This window comes from Papaver somniferum, unplaced genomic scaffold (assembly GCF_003573695.1).
Source record: "Papaver somniferum cultivar HN1 unplaced genomic scaffold, ASM357369v1 unplaced-scaffold_128, whole genome shotgun sequence".
Taxonomy (NCBI): Eukaryota; Viridiplantae; Streptophyta; class Magnoliopsida; order Ranunculales; family Papaveraceae; genus Papaver; species Papaver somniferum.
The window spans coordinates 1765684-1784093 of NW_020621936.1; the positions used below are offsets into that span (position 1 = coordinate 1765684).

At 36.7% G+C, this 18410-nt stretch overlaps 4 protein-coding genes across 6 annotated transcripts; all 4 read left to right on the plus strand.

The window, feature by feature from the left end:
- Positions 1-422: 422 nt before the first annotated feature.
- On the plus strand, positions 423-2111 carry LOC113332097. The gene has a single exon (XM_026578769.1). The coding sequence runs from the start codon at positions 423-425 to the stop codon at positions 2109-2111; it is 1689 nt and encodes a 562-aa protein (XP_026434554.1).
- Positions 2112-3565: 1454 nt separating this feature from the next.
- On the plus strand, positions 3566-5254 carry LOC113332098. Its single transcript, XM_026578770.1, has one exon. It carries the CDS (start codon positions 3566-3568, stop codon positions 5252-5254), a length of 1689 nt encoding a protein of 562 aa, XP_026434555.1.
- A 1454-nt stretch (positions 5255-6708) lies between these two features.
- On the plus strand, positions 6709-8397 carry LOC113332102. Its single transcript, XM_026578774.1, has one exon. It carries the CDS (start codon positions 6709-6711, stop codon positions 8395-8397), a length of 1689 nt encoding a protein of 562 aa, XP_026434559.1.
- Positions 8398-9198: 801 nt separating this feature from the next.
- Positions 9199-10691, plus strand: LOC113331835. Of its 3 annotated transcripts, none has more exons than XM_026578480.1 (2): positions 9199-9340; positions 10284-10691. In XM_026578480.1, exons 1-2 carry the CDS (start codon positions 9327-9329, stop codon positions 10681-10683), a joined length of 414 nt encoding a protein of 137 aa, XP_026434265.1. In that variant the 5' UTR covers positions 9199-9326; the 3' UTR covers positions 10684-10691. The 3 variants fall into 3 exon arrangements, with proteins under 3 accessions (XP_026434265.1, XP_026434263.1, XP_026434264.1); XM_026578478.1 differs by having other exon boundaries at positions 10292-10691; XM_026578479.1 differs by lacking the exon at positions 9199-9340 and adding an exon at positions 9680-9717.
- Positions 10692-18410: the final 7719 nt, after the last annotated feature.

Below are 18410 nucleotides of genomic sequence, written 5' to 3' on the forward strand. Positions count from 1 at the left end.
CTACTCGTCTTATGTGGAAAATAAGGATGAGCATTTAGAAGATGTGTTGATTGAACCTATGCCCCTGAAAATGCTTCCTCCAGAGCCTGAGATTACGGATGAAGAATTCGAGAAGGAGGTTGATCTCATGATGATGGATGCTGACCCTACGGATGCAGTGCCTTCGGATGCTCATGACCAAGTAAGTTCCTAATTTTTTATTCGAAAAGCTTTTCTTTAGCATCATTTTGGTTTCGATTTGTGCTTTGGTTTGTGCTGGTTATTGTTTGTCTTTTCTATTTATTTGTTTGAATCCTTTTGCTTTTTCCGCCATGAACTTTATATGTTGGAATATGCATGGTTACTGCTCTGATAAAAAATGGCTTCACCTTTTGAACCTTTTTAGAAAGCATCGACCTACTACTATCTGTATAATTGAAACTATGGTTGATAGTGAGACTGTTAATAAGTACACACATTTTTTACCTTTTGATTCTTGGCACATTGTTCCTGCTGTGGGTAAATCTGGTGGTATGGCTTTGGGGTTTTTAAAAAATTCAAGTTTAGAGGTTTTAGGCAGTACTTTTAATATGATTCATGTAGTATGCGATATCACTCCAACCATTAAGAATTGTTTGGTCACTTTCAGATATGGAGCTTTAAATACTTTAGGTATTAGAAATCAGTGGAACTACTTGAAACATTTCAATGAGTCGGACAATAGGCCTTGGCTTTTATTAGGTGACTTCAACTTTATACTGAATGTCTCAGAAAAACAGGGAGGAATTCCTGAAAATTCGTTAGCGTTTGATTTTATTAAGAACTCTCTTTTGATGTTAAATATGCATGATGTTTTCTCTTTTGGAAATCCGTTTACTTGGTGCAACAAAAGATTCAAAAATCCTTCCGAGCTTATATTTGAAAAACTGGATAGGGGATTTATCAATGATAATTGGGTTTCGCTGCTACCTCAAACTAGGGTTACGAATCTAGGTAGAGTTTTCTCAGATCATTGCCCCATCTTGCTGCAATGTTTTCATAGTACTGATAAACTTGCTATTCCTTTTAAGTACTTTAAATGCTGGCAAGTTATCCATGAATTCAAACATGTTCTTGTTAATTCTCGGAAAAAGGTAATTAAAGGCTCTGCAAGTTTTATTGTAGCTGGGAAGCTCAGAAATCTAAAACATGATCTTAGTTTTTGGAATTTGAACTCTTTTGGACACATCAAAACAACAATTAATAGGTTGAATTCAGAAATTGAAAAACTGCAGAATATGGCTGATACTCCCTCTATAGGAAATTTTATTCTCAACTACTCTAAGCAGTTGGACTTTTGGTATGAAATAGAGAATTCCTTCTATAAACAAAAGTCGAGGATTGACTACTTCACGCAGTATGATAAGAATACCAATTTTTTTAATAATATTAAGTTAAGAAACATGTACAACACCATACATATGCTTAAAGATAATCAAGGTAATTGGCTGGGAAATAGAGATCAAGTCCTTCACCTCCTTGCTGATCATTTAAAAAAAATATTTGCTTCTTCTATGCCGAGAAACTCTGATATTGATGATGTGCTTATGGATATCAAACCTATCATTTCTGATGAGGTCAATTCTAAGCTTGTTGCTATACCTTCTGTGAATGAGATATTTAGAACTGTTAAAATATGGCGCCTTGGAAATCCCCCGGACCTGATGGCTTTCCGGGTGGGTTCTTCAGGGATAATTGGGATCACATTTCAACTGAAGTTATTAATCACGTACACGGATTTTTTTCGCAGCAAATTTCTTCTTAAGCAGCTCAATCATTCTTTTATCGCTTTAATTCCTAAGGTAAGTAACCCCTCTACTCTGAATGATTTTCGACCTATTAGCCTCATTAATACTGTTTACAAAATAATTTCAAAAAATTTAACTAATCGTTTAAAACCTGTTTTAGATTCTTTAATATCTGCTTATCAGTCTGCATTTATAGCTAATAGGAAAATACATGATAACATCATCATTAGTCATGAAATTCTGCATTCCTTTAAAACTAGAAAGAGGAAAAATAACAAAGATGGTTTCATGACTATTAAGTTAGATTTATCTAAAGCCTTTGATAGGCAGGATGGCCATTCATAATTGTTGTGCTTAAAAAACTGGGTTTTTTCGGATGACTGGTGCCAGCTTATATGATGCAAAACTTCCCTAAGGTATAGTTAGGGAAGTTCTGGACCAGCTTGGTAATTTTGTAACTGCTGACTCTCCTGCAGGCAGTTTATATGATGCAAAACTTATGGTTCCTTTAAAAAATCCTCTTACTAGGAAGGTTGTTTTTAACACTAGTAAAAGAACTTATATAATGTATTACTTTTACCCTAAATTACCTTTTAGGGCTTGTGAGAGATGTTTTGTCCTGTATCACAATGAAGCTCAGTGCAGGGATATTCAAATGAGGATTCTTGTCAGGGCACTTCCTGCACCAACAAGGAATGCTTCTCATGTTGATGTTACTAGGAGGCAATCAACCTCGGAAGTTGGTGAGAGTTCAAATGCTGGAAACCGTAAAGCTGCTACCACTTCGAATCTTCATGGAGCTGTTGTTGACCACTCAAAGCCTTCAACTTTCTCAGTCAGTCTTCAGCCATCTGCAACCATTAAGAGTACTGGTTCATCCTTCTTTGCTCCTGTTGTTTCCTCCTCAGCAACTAGGTTTGCTCCTCTCACTATTAGGGAACCATCTAGTAATGGAGCTTATAATGCAAATGGGAATCATGGCATGAACTTTTCTGGATTCTCACAATCTTATGAAAGCATTGTTTTTGGCACGGATGGACTTTTGCATGATAGGAAAGGCAAAAGATCTCGAACTTCCTTCGAATCTTTTGCTCAGGGTAATTACTCAGCCTCATCGTCTTTTACAATGATTCCCACACCTCATTGGCCCCCTATCTCTTCATTGCCACCTTTTAACCCTCCTGTTGATTTGTCTTTTTCCTCTGAGAGCTCTACTATTTCTGCTAGTGATGCTAATGTAGAGGCAAATGTGATTTGGTCCACTACAACCTCAGCTTTTGCTCAAAATATCTTCTCAGATAATGGTTTTATCTATAATGTTGCTTCAGAAATGAATTGTAACTATGAATTGATGATGCTTCCTAACTCGGAGATGGACTACTCGTCTTATGTGGAAAATAAGGATGAGCATTTAGAAGATGTGTTGATTGAACCTATGCCCCTGAAAATGCTTCCTCCAGAGCCTGAGATTACGGATGAAGAATTCGAGAAGGAGGTTGATCTCATGATGATGGATGCTGACCCTACGGATGCAGTGCCTTCGGATGCTCATGACCAAGTAAGTTCCTAATTTTTTATTCGAAAAGCTTTTCTTTAGCATCATTTTGGTTTCGATTTGTGCTTTGGTTTGTGCTGGTTATTGTTTGTCTTTTCTATTTATTTGTTTGAATCCTTTTGCTTTTTCCGCCATGAACTTTATATGTTGGAATATGCATGGTTACTGCTCTGATAAAAAATGGCTTCACCTTTTGAACCTTTTTAGAAAGCATCGACCTACTACTATCTGTATAATTGAAACTATGGTTGATAGTGAGACTGTTAATAAGTACACACATTTTTTACCTTTTGATTCTTGGCACATTGTTCCTGCTGTGGGTAAATCTGGTGGTATGGCTTTGGGGTTTTTAAAAAATTCAAGTTTAGAGGTTTTAGGCAGTACTTTTAATATGATTCATGTAGTATGCGATATCACTCCAACCATTAAGAATTGTTTGGTCACTTTCAGATATGGAGCTTTAAATACTTTAGGTATTAGAAATCAGTGGAACTACTTGAAACATTTCAATGAGTCGGACAATAGGCCTTGGCTTTTATTAGGTGACTTCAACTTTATACTGAATGTCTCAGAAAAACAGGGAGGAATTCCTGAAAATTCGTTAGCGTTTGATTTTATTAAGAACTCTCTTTTGATGTTAAATATGCATGATGTTTTCTCTTTTGGAAATCCGTTTACTTGGTGCAACAAAAGATTCAAAAATCCTTCCGAGCTTATATTTGAAAAACTGGATAGGGGATTTATCAATGATAATTGGGTTTCGCTGCTACCTCAAACTAGGGTTACGAATCTAGGTAGAGTTTTCTCAGATCATTGCCCCATCTTGCTGCAATGTTTTCATAGTACTGATAAACTTGCTATTCCTTTTAAGTACTTTAAATGCTGGCAAGTTATCCATGAATTCAAACATGTTCTTGTTAATTCTCGGAAAAAGGTAATTAAAGGCTCTGCAAGTTTTATTGTAGCTGGGAAGCTCAGAAATCTAAAACATGATCTTAGTTTTTGGAATTTGAACTCTTTTGGACACATCAAAACAACAATTAATAGGTTGAATTCAGAAATTGAAAAACTGCAGAATATGGCTGATACTCCCTCTATAGGAAATTTTATTCTCAACTACTCTAAGCAGTTGGACTTTTGGTATGAAATAGAGAATTCCTTCTATAAACAAAAGTCGAGGATTGACTACTTCACGCAGTATGATAAGAATACCAATTTTTTTAATAATATTAAGTTAAGAAACATGTACAACACCATACATATGCTTAAAGATAATCAAGGTAATTGGCTGGGAAATAGAGATCAAGTCCTTCACCTCCTTGCTGATCATTTAAAAAAAATATTTGCTTCTTCTATGCCGAGAAACTCTGATATTGATGATGTGCTTATGGATATCAAACCTATCATTTCTGATGAGGTCAATTCTAAGCTTGTTGCTATACCTTCTGTGAATGAGATATTTAGAACTGTTAAAATATGGCGCCTTGGAAATCCCCCGGACCTGATGGCTTTCCGGGTGGGTTCTTCAGGGATAATTGGGATCACATTTCAACTGAAGTTATTAATCACGTACACGGATTTTTTTCGCAGCAAATTTCTTCTTAAGCAGCTCAATCATTCTTTTATCGCTTTAATTCCTAAGGTAAGTAACCCCTCTACTCTGAATGATTTTCGACCTATTAGCCTCATTAATACTGTTTACAAAATAATTTCAAAAAATTTAACTAATCGTTTAAAACCTGTTTTAGATTCTTTAATATCTGCTTATCAGTCTGCATTTATAGCTAATAGGAAAATACATGATAACATCATCATTAGTCATGAAATTCTGCATTCCTTTAAAACTAGAAAGAGGAAAAATAACAAAGATGGTTTCATGACTATTAAGTTAGATTTATCTAAAGCCTTTGATAGGCAGGATGGCCATTCATAATTGTTGTGCTTAAAAAACTGGGTTTTTTCGGATGACTGGTGCCAGCTTATATGATGCAAAACTTCCCTAAGGTATAGTTAGGGAAGTTCTGGACCAGCTTGGTAATTTTGTAACTGCTGACTCTCCTGCAGGCAGTTTATATGATGCAAAACTTATGGTTCCTTTAAAAAATCCTCTTACTAGGAAGGTTGTTTTTAACACTAGTAAAAGAACTTATATAATGTATTACTTTTACCCTAAATTACCTTTTAGGGCTTGTGAGAGATGTTTTGTCCTGTATCACAATGAAGCTCAGTGCAGGGATATTCAAATGAGGATTCTTGTCAGGGCACTTCCTGCACCAACAAGGAATGCTTCTCATGTTGATGTTACTAGGAGGCAATCAACCTCGGAAGTTGGTGAGAGTTCAAATGCTGGAAACCGTAAAGCTGCTACCACTTCGAATCTTCATGGAGCTGTTGTTGACCACTCAAAGCCTTCAACTTTCTCAGTCAGTCTTCAGCCATCTGCAACCATTAAGAGTACTGGTTCATCCTTCTTTGCTCCTGTTGTTTCCTCCTCAGCAACTAGGTTTGCTCCTCTCACTATTAGGGAACCATCTAGTAATGGAGCTTATAATGCAAATGGGAATCATGGCATGAACTTTTCTGGATTCTCACAATCTTATGAAAGCATTGTTTTTGGCACGGATGGACTTTTGCATGATAGGAAAGGCAAAAGATCTCGAACTTCCTTCGAATCTTTTGCTCAGGGTAATTACTCAGCCTCATCGTCTTTTACAATGATTCCCACACCTCATTGGCCCCCTATCTCTTCATTGCCACCTTTTAACCCTCCTGTTGATTTGTCTTTTTCCTCTGAGAGCTCTACTATTTCTGCTAGTGATGCTAATGTAGAGGCAAATGTGATTTGGTCCACTACAACCTCAGCTTTTGCTCAAAATATCTTCTCAGATAATGGTTTTATCTATAATGTTGCTTCAGAAATGAATTGTAACTATGAATTGATGATGCTTCCTAACTCGGAGATGGACTACTCGTCTTATGTGGAAAATAAGGATGAGCATTTAGAAGATGTGTTGATTGAACCTATGCCCCTGAAAATGCTTCCTCCAGAGCCTGAGATTACGGATGAAGAATTCGAGAAGGAGGTTGATCTCATGATGATGGATGCTGACCCTACGGATGCAGTGCCTTCGGATGCTCATGACCAAGTAAGTTCCTAATTTTTTATTCGAAAAGCTTTTCTTTAGCATCATTTTGGTTTCGATTTGTGCTTTGGTTTGTGCTGGTTATTGTTTGTCTTTTCTATTTATTTGTTTGAATCCTTTTGCTTTTTCCGCCATGAACTTTATATGTTGGAATATGCATGGTTACTGCTCTGATAAAAAATGGCTTCACCTTTTGAACCTTTTTAGAAAGCATCGACCTACTGCTATCTGTATAATTGAAACTATGGTTGATAGTGAGACTGTTAATAAGTACACACATTTTTTACCTTTTGATTCTTGGCACGTTGTTCCTGCTGTGGGTAAATCTGGTGGTATGGCTTTGGGGTTTTTAAAAAATTCAAGTTTAGAGGTTTTAGGCAGTACTTTTAATATGATTCATGTAGTATGCGATATCACTCCAACCATTAAGAATTGTTTGGTCACTTTCAGATATGGAGCTTTAAATACTTTAGGTATTAGAAATCAGTGGAACTACTTGAAACATTTCAATGAGTCGGACAATAGGCCTTGGCTTTTATTAGGTGACTTCAACTTTATACTGAATGTCTCAGAAAAACAGGGAGGAATTCCTGAAAATTCGTTAGCGTTTGATTTTATTAAGAACTCTCTTTTGATGTTAAATATGCATGATGTTTTCTCTTTTGGAAATCCGTTTACTTGGTGCAACAAAAGATTCAAAAATCCTTCCGAGCTTATATTTGAAAAACTGGATAGGGGATTTATCAATGATAATTGGGTTTCGCTGCTACCTCAAACTAGGGTTACGAATCTAGGTAGAGTTTTCTCAGATCATTGCCCCATCTTGCTGCAATGTTTTCATAGTACTAATAAACTTGCTATTCCTTTTAAGTACTTTAAATGCTGGCAAGTTATCCATGAATTCAAACATGTTCTTGTTAATTCTCGGAAAAAGGTAATTAAAGGCTCTGCAAGTTTTATTGTAGCTGGGAAGCTCAGAAATCTAAAACATGATCTTAGTTTTTGGAATTTGAACTCTTTTGGACACATCAAAACAACAATTAATAGGTTGAATTCAGAAATTGAAAAACTGCAGAATATGGCTGATACTCCCTCTATAGGAAATTTTATTCTCAACTACTCTAAGCAGTTGGACTTTTGGTATGAAATAGAGAATTCCTTCTATAAACAAAAGTCGAGGATTGACTACTTCACGCAGTATGATAAGAATACCAATTTTTTTAATAATATTAAGTTAAGAAACATGTACAACACCATACATATGCTTAAAGATAATCAAGGTAATTGGCTGGGAAATAGAGATCAAGTCCTTCACCTCCTTGCTGATCATTTTAAAAAAATATTTGCTTCTTCTATGCCGAGAAACTCTGATATTGATGATGTGCTTATGGATATCAAACCTATCATTTCTGATGAGGTCAATTCTAAGCTTGTTGCTATACCTTCTGTGAATGAGATATTTAGAACTGTTAAAATATGGCGCCTTGGAAATCCCCCGGACCTGATGGCTTTCCGGGTGGGTTCTTCAGGGATAATTGGGATCACATTTCAACTGAAGTTATTAATCACGTACACGGATTTTTTTCGCAGCAAATTTCTTCTTAAGCAGCTCAATCATTCTTTTATCGCTTTAATTCCTAAGGTAAGTAACCCCTCTACTCTGAATGATTTTCGACCTATTAGCCTCACTAATACTGTTTACAAAATAATTTCAAAAAATTTAACTAATCGTTTAAAACCTGTTTTAGATTCTTTAATATCTGCTTATCAGTCTGCATTTATAGCTAATAGGAAAATACATGATAACATCATCATTAGTCATGAAATTCTGCATTCCTTTAAAACTAGAAAGAGGAAAAATAACAAAGATGGTTTCATGACTATTAAGTTAGATTTATCTAAAGCCTTTGATAGGCAGGATGGCCATTCATAATTGTTGTGCTTAAAAAACTGGGTTTTTTCGGATGACTGGTGCTAGCTTATTCACCAATGCATTAGCACGGTCTCTTATTCTATTCTTGTGAATGGATCTCCAGGGGAAATGTTCTTTCCTTCTAGAGGTATTAGGCAGGGAGATTGATTATCTCCCTATATATTTATCATTTGTATGGAAACTCTTTCTCAACTTTTGATTAAAGGCGAAAATGAGAAAGTTATTCAGGGTTTCAAATTTAGAAAAAATAGCCCTGCAATTTCGCATTTATTTTTTTTTGCAGATGACTGCATGCTCTTTTCAAAAGATTCTCTTGTTTATTAATAAGTTTGCTAAGGCTTCTGGGCAGGCCATTAATCTTGAAAAATCTGGTTTCTTTACGAGTAAAAAAATGCATCATAAACATATCAAATTAATCTCTAAAGCTTTAGGAATTAAATTTCTAAGTAGTACAGAGAAGTACCTTGGTACTCCGTTGTTTGTTAATAGATACAAAACTCAAGATTTTCATTTTCTCATTGAATTTTTTTATCACATGCTTGGTAACTCAAAGAAAACTAATCTCAATGGGACAGGTAGAACTGTAGTGACAAAACATGTTCTTTCTAGTCTCTCTATTTATCATATGTCTTGTTTCCCTTTTCCTAACAAAATTACCTCTAGAATAGACTCTATTCAAAGATCTTTTTGGTGGTCAAAGAAAGATTCTAAAAGAGGGGCTTATTTTCGTTCTTGGGGGATATAGGAAAATCCAAAATTTCTGGTGGTATGGGTATTAGGAATTCCTTTGCTACTAACAGGGTCCTTATTGCAAAACTGGGATGGAGAATGTGTAAAAATCCTTCTCAGCTGGTAACTATTTTTCTTAAGGATAAATATTACCCTAATCAGAACTTGTTAGAAATCGATAAGGCGACAGACACCTCCTCATGGATTTGGAAAGGTATAGTCAACAGTCTGGTGTTTCTTAGAGATAATATTGTTTATAAGGTGAATGATGGTAAGTCTACAAAGATATGGAATCATAATTGGTTGCCTGGTTATACTTGTCCTCCTTCTTCGATTAATTCTGATTATGGAAATTATGTCTATGTCAATGAGCTTACTAATCATCATGATAACAACTGGAATATTAATCTTCTTTCTTCGCTCTTGTCCACTGAGGATTGTATTAGAATTAGATCTCTTAAAATAAATGTTCATAAATCAGATGAAATAATGTGGGCGCACACTAATAATGGTAATTATTCAGTTAAACCTGCCTATAAAGCTTTCATGAATGAGAATGTCTCAACTGGTGATGCTACTTTCTGGAAAAGGGTATGGTCTACTGACTGTTTACCTAAAATTAAATTCTTCATTTGGAAAATATTTGCGCATATGCTACCTGTTAATTCCCTTATCAAGTTTTATAATCCTGGTATTGATGAATGTTGTCCCTTATGTTCTAATGATGTGGAATCTGTCATGCACTTATTTATTCAATGCCATATAGCATCTCATATTTGGTTTGCCCTCTTCTTTCAACATCTTATTGAGGGCGACTATTATTGGATTGATGATATTTTCTTGTCTTGGTTTGATAAAAATTTGGGTTGTTCTCCTTATGCTGTGAATTGGCCGAGTATTGGTGATGTGGTTTTATGGTCAATATGGAAGCTTAGATGTGATGTTATTTTTAGAAAGGTTAAAATTAATCTGGATGCTACTATTATGGATATTAGAAGGTCTTTAAATACTTATATTGTTACTCCTAATCCCCTTAGAGTGCTTGTCTTCAACAATAGGCTTCATATTCAGCAGATTAATCATATTTTGTTCATTGATGGCTCCTTCAAGAACTTTAACATGGGTATCGGTTTGATTCTGTGTGACAATGCATGAAGGATAAAAGGTTGTAGAGCGGATTTTGGTTTGATTCATGGTGTTGTTGCGGCTGAGGAAATGGCCCTAATTTTGGCTTGCTCTTGGGTGGGTGAGATGAATCTCTCCAGAGTCCTCTTCATCAGTGACTGTCTTCAGTTAATGGATCTGGTTAATCAAGGCAAGGGTGATATTGACTGGAGAAGTCAAGACTTAGTAGAAGATTGTCGGATTTCTTTTCCTAGTTGTGTGAACTCTAGGATAGTTTTTATTAAGCGTTCTAAGAATAAGATAACTGATCGACTTGCACGTCGAGCTAAGAAATTCAGCTTGAAAAATACTTGGAATTCTTCTCCTCATTTCTTGCAATCTATCATGAGGGAAGAACCCTTAACGGATATTTGTAATGACATTTTGTTTTAATGCAATGTTTGTGTTTCTCAGCAAAAAAAAAAACAATTGTGATACCAATAGTGATGTTAATGAGGGGGCGGCCATGCATTATTCGGCTTCTACAGTTACTAATAGTAAACACTGCAATTTACATATGCTAATTACGGTGTACATATTTATACACATGTTGATATTCTGGCGTACATAGTTGTACACATGTAGCAAAATGCTAATTACGGCTGACATCCATTTGAACCATTCTCTAATAATTCTGAAGTCAGCCAAATGCTTCAGGATATCGCTTTGGTAAGTGGGGAATCCCCCTATAATTTTATTTTTCGGGTTTTTAACTTATCCTTCGTGTTATCCCATTACGATATTATTACTGGAGTAGTAAATTATTTAGTTAACATTGTTGTCCATTAGCGTCTGGGTATATTGTTTCTCAACTAGAGAAATACGGTGAATTAGATATGGATTGAGGGTTAAAATCTAAAATGTTAAATACTTGGATGTACTTCATGTACGAGTCATAGGAGTCACCCTTCCCTAGTTGTTTCCCTAGGGATTCCCAGCATTTAATTCTTACCGATATATTGATAATTGAACTAGGGCTGCATAAGACCCGTCCACGATACCCAAACCCACCCGTACCCGCTAAATCCGTGGGTTTTTAATCCATACCCGCCCGTTGTGGGTGCGGGGTTGGTTATGAAAAAAAAAACCCGCTGTCTGTGGGTGCGAGGTTGGTTTAAGCTAATACCCGCCCATACCCGCCCAAAAAACCCGCAGATTATATACCATTAGATAAAACTAATCCTAGTCGTCCATTATGAAACCCTAATACTAGTAGATAGGATAACTGATAACCCTCATTCACTTTCTACACTCTTCTCTCTGTTCGGCCTCTCCTCTTCTTCCTCCTCAGTTCTTCTTCTTCACCTACGAACGACAATTACCAGAAATCTTCACCAGAAATCGACAACAACAACTTCGAATCTTCACCAGAAATCGACAACAATCGAAAAATCAACAGATTCAACACTTAATCTTCATCTGTGAACTTCCTAGATATGAATATTTTGGGGGTTTTGGTTTTTTTTTCTCACTTAATCAAGGAGAATAGAAGTTACTCTAAATACTTGAATATAAAGCGGGTTTAAACCCGTTTAAACCCATACCTGCCCAACCCGTAACCCGCCCGTTATTTGTGGGTGCAGGGTTGGTTATGAAAAAAAACCTGCAATCTGTGGGTGCGAGGTTGGTTTTAGTTTATACCCGCATACCCGCCCATGTGCAGCCCTAAATTGAACTGGCTGCACGAATTATCTAATTGTGTACGCCTATAGATGTTGCCGAGTATAAAAAAGGAATCTATTTAGGTGAGTTTTGCTTGATGATGTGTCAAAATGGGGCATCACCTAGGACAGCAGTGTGTCAGCATGGTAGATCGGATATTTTTTCTCCCACCCACTGCACTTAAACCCCTTATGTTTCTCTATTCTCATCTCTTCCAAAAACGACATGTTAACTGAAGCATTCCAATGATTCCATATTAATTTGTATCACTTTCTTTTCATTTGCAGAGGAGCAATGTCTATTCGCGGGTTGATGTTGTACGGAGCAGAATCCGTGATACTTCAGAGGTGAGGACAGTCTTACTATCAAATTATAAACGCTAAAACGGTCGCTTTTACTCATATTTCTTAAGAACATAAATAAAAAATGCTCGCTGAAAATACTCAGAGACATGTCTAAAATCATCAAAACCTTGTTGCTGGAAATGTTTAATTCTTAGTGGAAATAACATCATAATATACTTCGGGTACCTCTCTCTCTGAAGTATTAGTTTGTGCTCATTCCCCTTGTAGGGACGTGCACATCATATTTTATTAACGCGTGCATAGTTGTACACCAGTTTATTGTCAATGTGTACGTAGTTGCACACCTGTTGAAGAGTGTACATAATTGTACACTTGTGGATTGTTAATGTGTACATAGTTGTATACATGCTGATTATTAATAGTTTTTTTAGTCATGTTTAATTTTGCATAAAGTATCAGATTACGTTAATAACGGCATTCAATAGTAACATGTAGCTGTAATTTCATAATTAGGGAACCAAGTGATGCTTTCAACTGTTAGGGCATTTTAACTCATTTTTTTTGCGTACATATGGTTTCTTAGTTGTGTCTGAATACGTTATAAACGATGTTAGCTATACTTGCATTTGAAAGGAATTTATGTATATGTGGCAGGTCCGGAAGAGTGTATAAAAATGATGCGATAAAAACGGGCCTACAGTAATACCGCAAGTGCACGGTCGTCAGTTGTAGCTCGTGCAAGTACGGGTCGATCCACAGAGATCGGGTGTGTTTCGGAAGTGTTTTAGCTAATTGGGTTTCTAGTTTGCTTTGGACTTAGAAGCCTTTTGGCTTAGATTGGGCTTTGAGTACTAATGGGTTTGAATGCCCTTTGAATGAATTGGGCTTAGTGGGTTTGTTAAAGATAAAATGAACTGAGCTTGGGCTCAGTTATCTTTGAAGTGCAAATGGGCTTTGGTTCTAGAAACTGGATTGAGCTTTGGGCTCAACAGTTCAACTATGACTTGGGCTTAACAGTTCACTTGTGAGTTGGGCTTAGTAGTGAACTGGGCTTTGGAAGTGAACTGAACTTTGGGCTCAGTTGGTTAGGCCTTTAGCCTTTGGTTTCACTGAATTGGACTTGGGCTCAGGAGTGAAGTGAGCCTTGGAGAGAAAAGCAAGCAGCAGCAATGCAACAGCCACAGAAGTGGATTGGCAGCAGCAGCTGCAGAGGCTCAGATGCAGGAGGCAACAGCAGCTACAGGGCAAGGAGTGGCAGCAGCTGCTGCAGAAAGGCAGCAGCAGCAGAGGAAGCTACAGCAGCAACATAAGAAGTGGCAGCAGCAAGGGAAAGCACAGCAGCACAAGTGCTGCAGCAGCAATTGCAAAGAAGTGGCAAAACAGCACAAGGCCAAGAAGAGGGAAAAACAGTGCAGCAGCACAAGTGCTGCAGCAGCAGTTGCAGCAATAGAAGAAATGCAGCAGGGAAAGCAAGTAAGCAGTGAAAATGCAAAACAGAAATGCAGGTAAACCAAACAAGTGAAAGAAAACAAGACTAACAGTTGAAGATGGATTTATGGATGACAGGGAAGGTTGATTATGGATGGGAACTAGGGGTTGAATTCACTCTGACTTTTATTATGTATTCTCCTATAGAAAGTTAAACACAACTATGGTATTCTTTCCAAAGCACTAATTGTCTTTCTACAGCACAACTAGTCAAGGGATTATGAATTCAGCTTGAGTTGCAGCTTCTCAACAGCTCATGAACCTAACTACAAAGTATACTTGGCATACATTGTGAAAGTGAGGTGATGATGAACTAAGTTCAAGTTTTTCCTAAACCTGCTTAACCTTCTAAAGCAATGTGATCAGTGTACTACACAATAAGACATTAGAGATTCATCAAGTCCCTAGCATGATAGTTTAGAACATGACAAACAGCATAACAGTGAGTAACAGTGAGTAACAAGGCAAACTAACATTGAGCATAACAGTGATTAACAGTGAGTAAACTAACATAACATTGCAAACTAACATAACAACAAATGCAATTAAGAGTGAAAATGCAACTAACAGGGGCAATGAAAGTTAACAGGAGCATCAAAAACTAACAGTGCAATTTAACATTGGAATTAACCTAACCCAAATTGGGTGGAAACTTGGCTAGTCCAAGAACAAGTTTTAACATCCTACATCACTTCCCTTTTATAGCTTACAAAATATCCAAACAATAAAATTAGGGTTTCCCCCAAATTACAAATTAGGGTTTTCACCCAATTAAAAATTACCCACTGATTTTGATGTCTCTGACCCAGGTTTTCTTCTTGTCTTCTGCTTCCTCTCCTGCGCTTCTTGTCGTCTCTGAAATACTAGCTCGAGACGTTTTACAAATCCCACACCCTAGGGTTCAGAGGAAGAGGTGTGAGTTATGTAAAATGTCTAGGCTAGTAGAGGGATGGGTTTTGGGGGAAGGACGGAGCTGATGGAGGTGGTGGCAGTGATAGGAATGGTTGCGGCAGAGGAGACAGAGGAGGAGGTGGTGTTGCAGAGCTCTGCAACTTTTTTGGGAAGAAGGGGAAGAAGAGCTCGAGAGAAGAATGGGAGAAGGGTCTGTTTGTTTGGGGTGTAGGTGTTCGGTCGCTAGGGTGTGAGTCGGGATCATCTGAAGTTAATGCGCAGCGAGGAGATCCGTTGGATACTCAGTTACTAATTGAATCGAACGGCACGATGTAAACAAGCTCTGAGAGACCGTTGGATTAGGTGATACAACGAATCTGACGGCTCCAGATGGGGTTAGGTGCTGTAGTGTAAGGCGGAGATATCAAACTTTGATGAACAGCAAGGGAGCAACCGTTGGATTCAACTACCATCTAATCTGAAGGCTTGGAATTTCAGCGCTGTGGTGCTCGGCATAGACTTCAGATTTTGATGCTCTATGAAGGAGCGACCGTCGGATGCTCCCGAGAACTGATCTGATGGTTGAGAACGGAGGCGCTTTTGTGTGTAGAAAATGAGGTTGTGCGCACCATTCTTCGCGGTTTCCTTGCGTAATTTCTCCCGGCTTTTCACTACTTTTTCTGCTCTTTTTGCTCCGCGACTCATCCGAACTTTATTTATTACCTAAAAATGCAAAATTAATTAATAAAAATATTTATTCTTGAAAACACTGAAAATACAGAATATGGGATAATATGTAGAATTAATGCACAAAAGATGAGTTAAAGGCCAACAAAAAAGGATAAATATATACAATATTTGGCACTCATCAAATACCCCCAAACCTGAATTTTACTTGTCCTCAAGTAAAACAAAACTAAGGAAATCCTACCTATACCACTGTCGCTGGTCTCTCGAATGCATTTAGCGTATGCACTAAGCCTTTTAAACCACTAAGTGTCCCTAGTGGACGAGTTGAAGTCTCGTGAAGGTTTACCAGAGGTGTGCCTACAAAACCTAAGGACAAAATATGAGCTCAGATTCCATCAAACGTGACATGTGCAAAACAGTTAAGCTCACAGCAAAATGGAGATGTCAATCTAGCTATCGAAGGCACAATCCTAGCACTGATAAAAAAAGACATGTGATAAGAGTGTAAAGTGTATCTACACATGTGTAAAGAAAGATCTGAAGTTATGACTACTAATCACCAAGAGATAGTTTCTCAGGCTAAGAACTGAGGTCGAAATCTAGCTAGTCCGGACTTTACGAGAATTGTGAATGAGTTGGAGGTATTTCACAATTACTCGCGTTGTACATCAATGGCATACACCCTCCTTGCTTATTACAACGAAACAACAAAAGATGACTATTTACATGACTCTTATTTACATTGACAATTCTCTTTTATTTTTGGAACAAGAGATGATGGAATTGATAAATACTTGATAATATATATTTTTTTTTTTTTTTTTTGATATTTTTTTTTTTTTTTTTTTTTTTTTTTTTTTTTTTTTTTTTTTTTTTTTTTTTTTTTTTTTTGAACAAGGAAACACTTTTGATACAACAAAAGAAACAAAAATTACATGACACTTTGCAAGAGGTAGCCCTTTTGATGCACCCAGTTAAATTCGATGGTTGTCTTTCTTAATGTAACCTCCACCTTCTATCCCAACCAACCAAAGAACAAGCTAGTCAAGTTTCGTTCAGTATTCTAAAGTGATTGGCAATCGTAACTTCCTATCAAACACCTTGAAGATCGAGGCCATACATGTATTGGTAGATCGTGCGCGTGCAAATTTCTTATCACTATGTGAATTGTGCTAGAATCAGGGTGCCTAAATATCTAGACTAAGACTCCTAATAATAATACATATTTGCACAAGAGTCAACATTTCAAGGTAAATGAGCTCCATTTTTTATGATTTTTCATTTTTTAATTTTTTTTGAATTTTGATTTTTTAATTTTTTTTGAAATTTTTCAATTTTTTCAAAAAGAAGAAGGAGTTCGTTTTCAATTATAGCATATTATCGTGGCATCTACTCTATACCCCCAAACCTAAACTAAACATTGTCCTCAATGTTTCAAAATATGGAAAGAATTAAAATGCATCATATGGAAAGGGACATGCTGAGTAGAGTAAAAGGAGAGAGAATACCCGATTTCGGCGAAAGCAGAATTAAAACTCCGTTATTCAAGGCAAAAATCCAACATATTTCAGCCGAGATCATATTGGATTAGCAAAATATATACAAAAGGAACAAAAGGGTTTTTAAAATTTTATCTACTGGATTATATACAAAAATATTCACCATACACTAACAATCTAAAGAGTTGAGGATCAACCCAAAAGACAAAGTGTAGAGACATAGAAAGTTTCAAAACACTAAAATTGGACTTAAATGGGGAGTGAGAGTGAAAAACCGAATGAATCACCCTAAACCAAAATTTTTCAACAGGTTTACTTTTAAGCACAAAATCTATTAATTTTAGGGGTTCAGGATTCAAAAGGTCTAACTCATAATGGACTGTTTTCGGGTGGGCAAAGAAATGCATTCCAACTGTGGCTCTTTAAAAGTGTCATATTTTGAAGCAAAATAGTCCAAGAGGACTTGGGAAGCACACAGTTCCAATCCTAGATTGGGAATTCAGAAAAGTTGGTTTGACAATATGGGTACAAACCAAATCTAGGTTGGGTGGAAGGCCATCAGATTGTGACTTAGGTAGGACGATAGGCACATCATTATCAATCAAATCAAAATCTCCTAAGTCATCCACACATGTCACATCATGCTCACAATCATCAATCAGTTTAGCAAGTTCACACTCAGAATCATCAACATCATCAACAAATTCTTTCTCATGCATTGGCAAATCAGGAGAAATATCACAATGTGACCTAGGTAGAGAATCAGACACATCAAATATATTTTCATGCATATTAGTGTCTACAGAAGATTCAACTATTCCTATGTCATGTTCATCTTCACAGAATAATTGTACGAATCCCATGTCAATATCAAAATCATATGAATTACAATGAGTATTAGAAAGAACAACATTCATGCAGGTCGAGGGCGAGAAGCCATATGTTATTGAACCAACAGGTTCCACAATATTTTCATGTTCTTCTAACACATCATCATAATCATCATAATCATCATCATGGTAGCATGCATATTGGTCCTCATTAAAAGTGGTGGTGTCGTTAGTCGATTCATGTTCCTCTAAATTAGGTTCATATTCAACATTATTTATATGAATGGGACTAGACACTTCATTAGGGACAACATACATTTCCTCATGAATTTCCTCCTTTTATAGGTGAAGCAAAATCTGATCTAAATATGCCTGAATTCGTGATGTAGATCTATCGAAGTTTTGCTCACTAAGTCTTAAAGCTTCTGTGGTGGAGTCTAAATTCATGGGAGTACAAAATTCTTCATGTTCAAATTGTGGTGAATGGTACATGTATGCATGGTCATTAGGGTCTACAAAATATTGATCGCAACCCTCAAAGGATTGATTATGGTCCCAATGACTACCATTCTCACAATTTATGGGCATTTCATACCTTGGATTTTCTCTAGATTGCCTAAAATTATGCAAAATATGACAATGCTCAACAGGGTGGTCTAAACTACCACATGCGGGACATGCATAGATTTCAGGTTGCCTAAGAAAATTAGATGTGACAGATTCCTCATGTGATTGCATTTCTAAAGCTGTGATTC

What these genes read in the sequence shown, in the direction of transcription:
- LOC113332097 (XM_026578769.1), top strand. Translation starts at nt 423, where the DNA reads ATGGTTGATAGTGAGACTGTTAATAAGTACACACATTTTTTACCTTTT.
- LOC113332098 (XM_026578770.1), top strand. Translation starts at nt 3,566, where the DNA reads ATGGTTGATAGTGAGACTGTTAATAAGTACACACATTTTTTACCTTTT.
- LOC113332102 (XM_026578774.1), top strand. Translation starts at nt 6,709, where the DNA reads ATGGTTGATAGTGAGACTGTTAATAAGTACACACATTTTTTACCTTTT.
- LOC113331835 (XM_026578478.1), top strand. Translation starts at nt 9,226, where the DNA reads ATGTGTAAAAATCCTTCTCAGCTGGTAACTATTTTTCTTAAGGATAAA. An exon ending in CTCCTCATGGATTTGGAAAG is followed by an intron (nt 9,341 to 10,291) that starts GTATAGTCAACA and finishes GAAGGATAAAAG; the next exon opens with GTTGTAGAGCGGATTTTGGT.